This window comes from Rutidosis leptorrhynchoides, unplaced genomic scaffold, assembly GCF_046630445.1.
Source record: "Rutidosis leptorrhynchoides isolate AG116_Rl617_1_P2 unplaced genomic scaffold, CSIRO_AGI_Rlap_v1 contig66, whole genome shotgun sequence".
NCBI lineage: Eukaryota > Viridiplantae > Streptophyta > Magnoliopsida > Asterales > Asteraceae > Rutidosis > Rutidosis leptorrhynchoides.
This window is the reverse complement of record NW_027266859.1, coordinates 105,664-108,019: the sequence shown is the minus strand read 5'-3', so window position 1 is coordinate 108,019 and position 2,356 is coordinate 105,664. Positions and strand designations below refer to the sequence as shown.

At 29.2% G+C, this 2,356-nt stretch overlaps 1 protein-coding gene across 1 annotated transcript; it reads left to right on the top strand.

The window, feature by feature from the left end:
- Positions 1-1,046: 1,046 nt before the first annotated feature.
- LOC139884986 (MLP-like protein 34) lies at positions 1,047-1,781 on the top strand. Its single transcript, XM_071868942.1, has 2 exons — positions 1,047-1,214; positions 1,521-1,781. The coding sequence occupies exons 1-2, from the start codon at positions 1,047-1,049 to the stop codon at positions 1,779-1,781; spliced, it is 429 nt and encodes a 142-aa protein (XP_071725043.1).
- Positions 1,782-2,356: the final 575 nt, after the last annotated feature.

Genomic DNA, 2,356 nt, shown 5'->3' with positions numbered 1-2,356 from the left:
ACAATAAAATACAAAGGAAAAAAGCAAAGAAAGAACTGTATTTTCTATTCCAAATAAATTTTTTGTTTTTTATGTTTTAAAACAATTTTCAAAATGCTTTTAACCAAATGAAAGTTTTTCAATTACTATTTTACAAAATAGTTCTAATGATAATATTTTTAAAACAATTTTATAAAACAAAGAAAACAAAAAACAGTTCCATACGGACCCTATATCTAAACTTTTCCTAGAGTCAATTTTGTTAAATCGTGACTCCACTATGATGTGTAAAATATTAACATTTCAAAAAATATGATGGGATAATTAAGACGTTGATAAATACTATTACCATATGTCAATCATAAGATGCGCCACTTATCGTATTGGCATGAAGTCTGAGAGACTATTGCTCTTTAAAATATTGAGAATGTTAAGATTAAGATGATTTAGCTTTTAGTATTCATTATTTTTCAACTTCTAAGGATTGTTGTAATTAGCAAATGATCTTCTCCATGTTGACCTGCCCTTCATTTATTTTTAAATTTATTTTAATTCTAATTGAAGGTTTGTCATGAAATGAAATATAGGGATAGAGAAAGCCACTCATATTCATACATGTTTTTTATGTTAACGTACAATCGAATAATAAAAAATGCCCGCACAAGAGGACCTAGTTACTGAATAATTTTAGAAAAATATAAATATCATATGAATGTACCTCCACTAGAGCTTTAATGCCATCATCTATAATTTTGTCCCGTATTAAGAGTTAAGGTCCCCACTGTTATTATTCACAATGTAAATTTCTGTCCATAAAATTTCAGAATTATTTGTTTCCCTATCATGTACCACCAGACTTCATTTCATAATGATTTCATTTATAGCCCCAACTGCCAACTACTCAAAAGATTTAAATTAGTTAATATTCAAAATAATAATAGTAATACACGTAGCTTGTAGTACGAGCTACAATGTGGCTATATAAGCTAGATAGTTCATGGTTGTTTATCAATCAAAATATAACTAGTAGTAGAGCAGTTGTGTTATCTCAAAAGGAATAATTAATTATGGGTTTACGTAGGCTCGAGGTAGAGGAAGAATTCCAAGCTCCTCCAGAGAAATTCTATAACATGTGGAAGAAAACTCCTCACGAGATGCCAAACATCACCCCTACAAATCTACAAGATGCTAAGCATAATGCTGGTGATTGGAACACTTTCGGTCACGGCTCTATTGTAACTTGGAACTATTCATGTGGTAACAAAAAGTCTTACTAAAACTCTTTTCTTTTCTATTTTGTTGAATAAAAAGAAGGCATTGTTAGTTAATACAAGTAGTATCTGCTCCATTATATAATACTTGTCAGCTGTATATAAAAATTATATATAATAAAACTCTTACTAAAACTCCCAGACATAATTAATAAGTATCTAACAAAATGTTGCCAGATTGATCTGAGCTACAAATAAAAATTATAATTACTTGTCAGCTGCGATATATTATTACATACTAATATTGTGGTTGTGAAATTTAATTGACAGAAGGAAAAGCTGGATTCTTCGTCGACAGGATTGAGTTTGATGATGAAAACATTGAAAGTGACCCACAACGGAATAGATGGAGACATGTATGAACGCTTCAAGAGCTATACTTGCATTTTTCAATTCACCCCAAAGGGAACTGGAACGTTTGCAAAGCTAACAGTCGAATATGAGAAACTGAAAGATGAAGATCTTATTAGTCACCTTAATATGGTTCTTGAATTCCACAAAGACGCCGAGAAACATTTCGCCAAAGCATAAAATAAAACGTGAAGGATTTATGTGTATGCATAATCCTTTATGATATTACTTATAATAAGTGCTTTGTCTTATTATTTGATGATTTCTTAATATAATTTAAAGTGAAGGATTAATTTATGCATGCATGATCCTTTATGATGTTACTTATATTAAATGCTTTGTTTTATTATCTGATCACTTCTTAATATATGTTCGACTCTTGATCAAATTCTATTTTCAATTTTTTCCAAGTTTCAATAGGTTCTCTTTTATTTCTTATGTACGCACTTACGTCTTATTCCATCCACGAACAATGAAATTTTATTTTATTTTTATTTTGATGTTCGAACAATGAAATTAATTGAGGAAGTGAATAATAATGTACATATGCCCAAAAACCAGCAAGTCAAACTAATAACATTACATAAAGAAAAATAAACTTATAACATTATATTATGGTATCAAATATAGAAGTAAGAGAGCTTTATTGGTCTTACTACTTACTAGCTAGATAGAATTACAAAACCAAGTCTCAAATTTAATTACATCATTATTTATTTTAACAGTTTATCATCACAGATATCCGCTGTATTAGA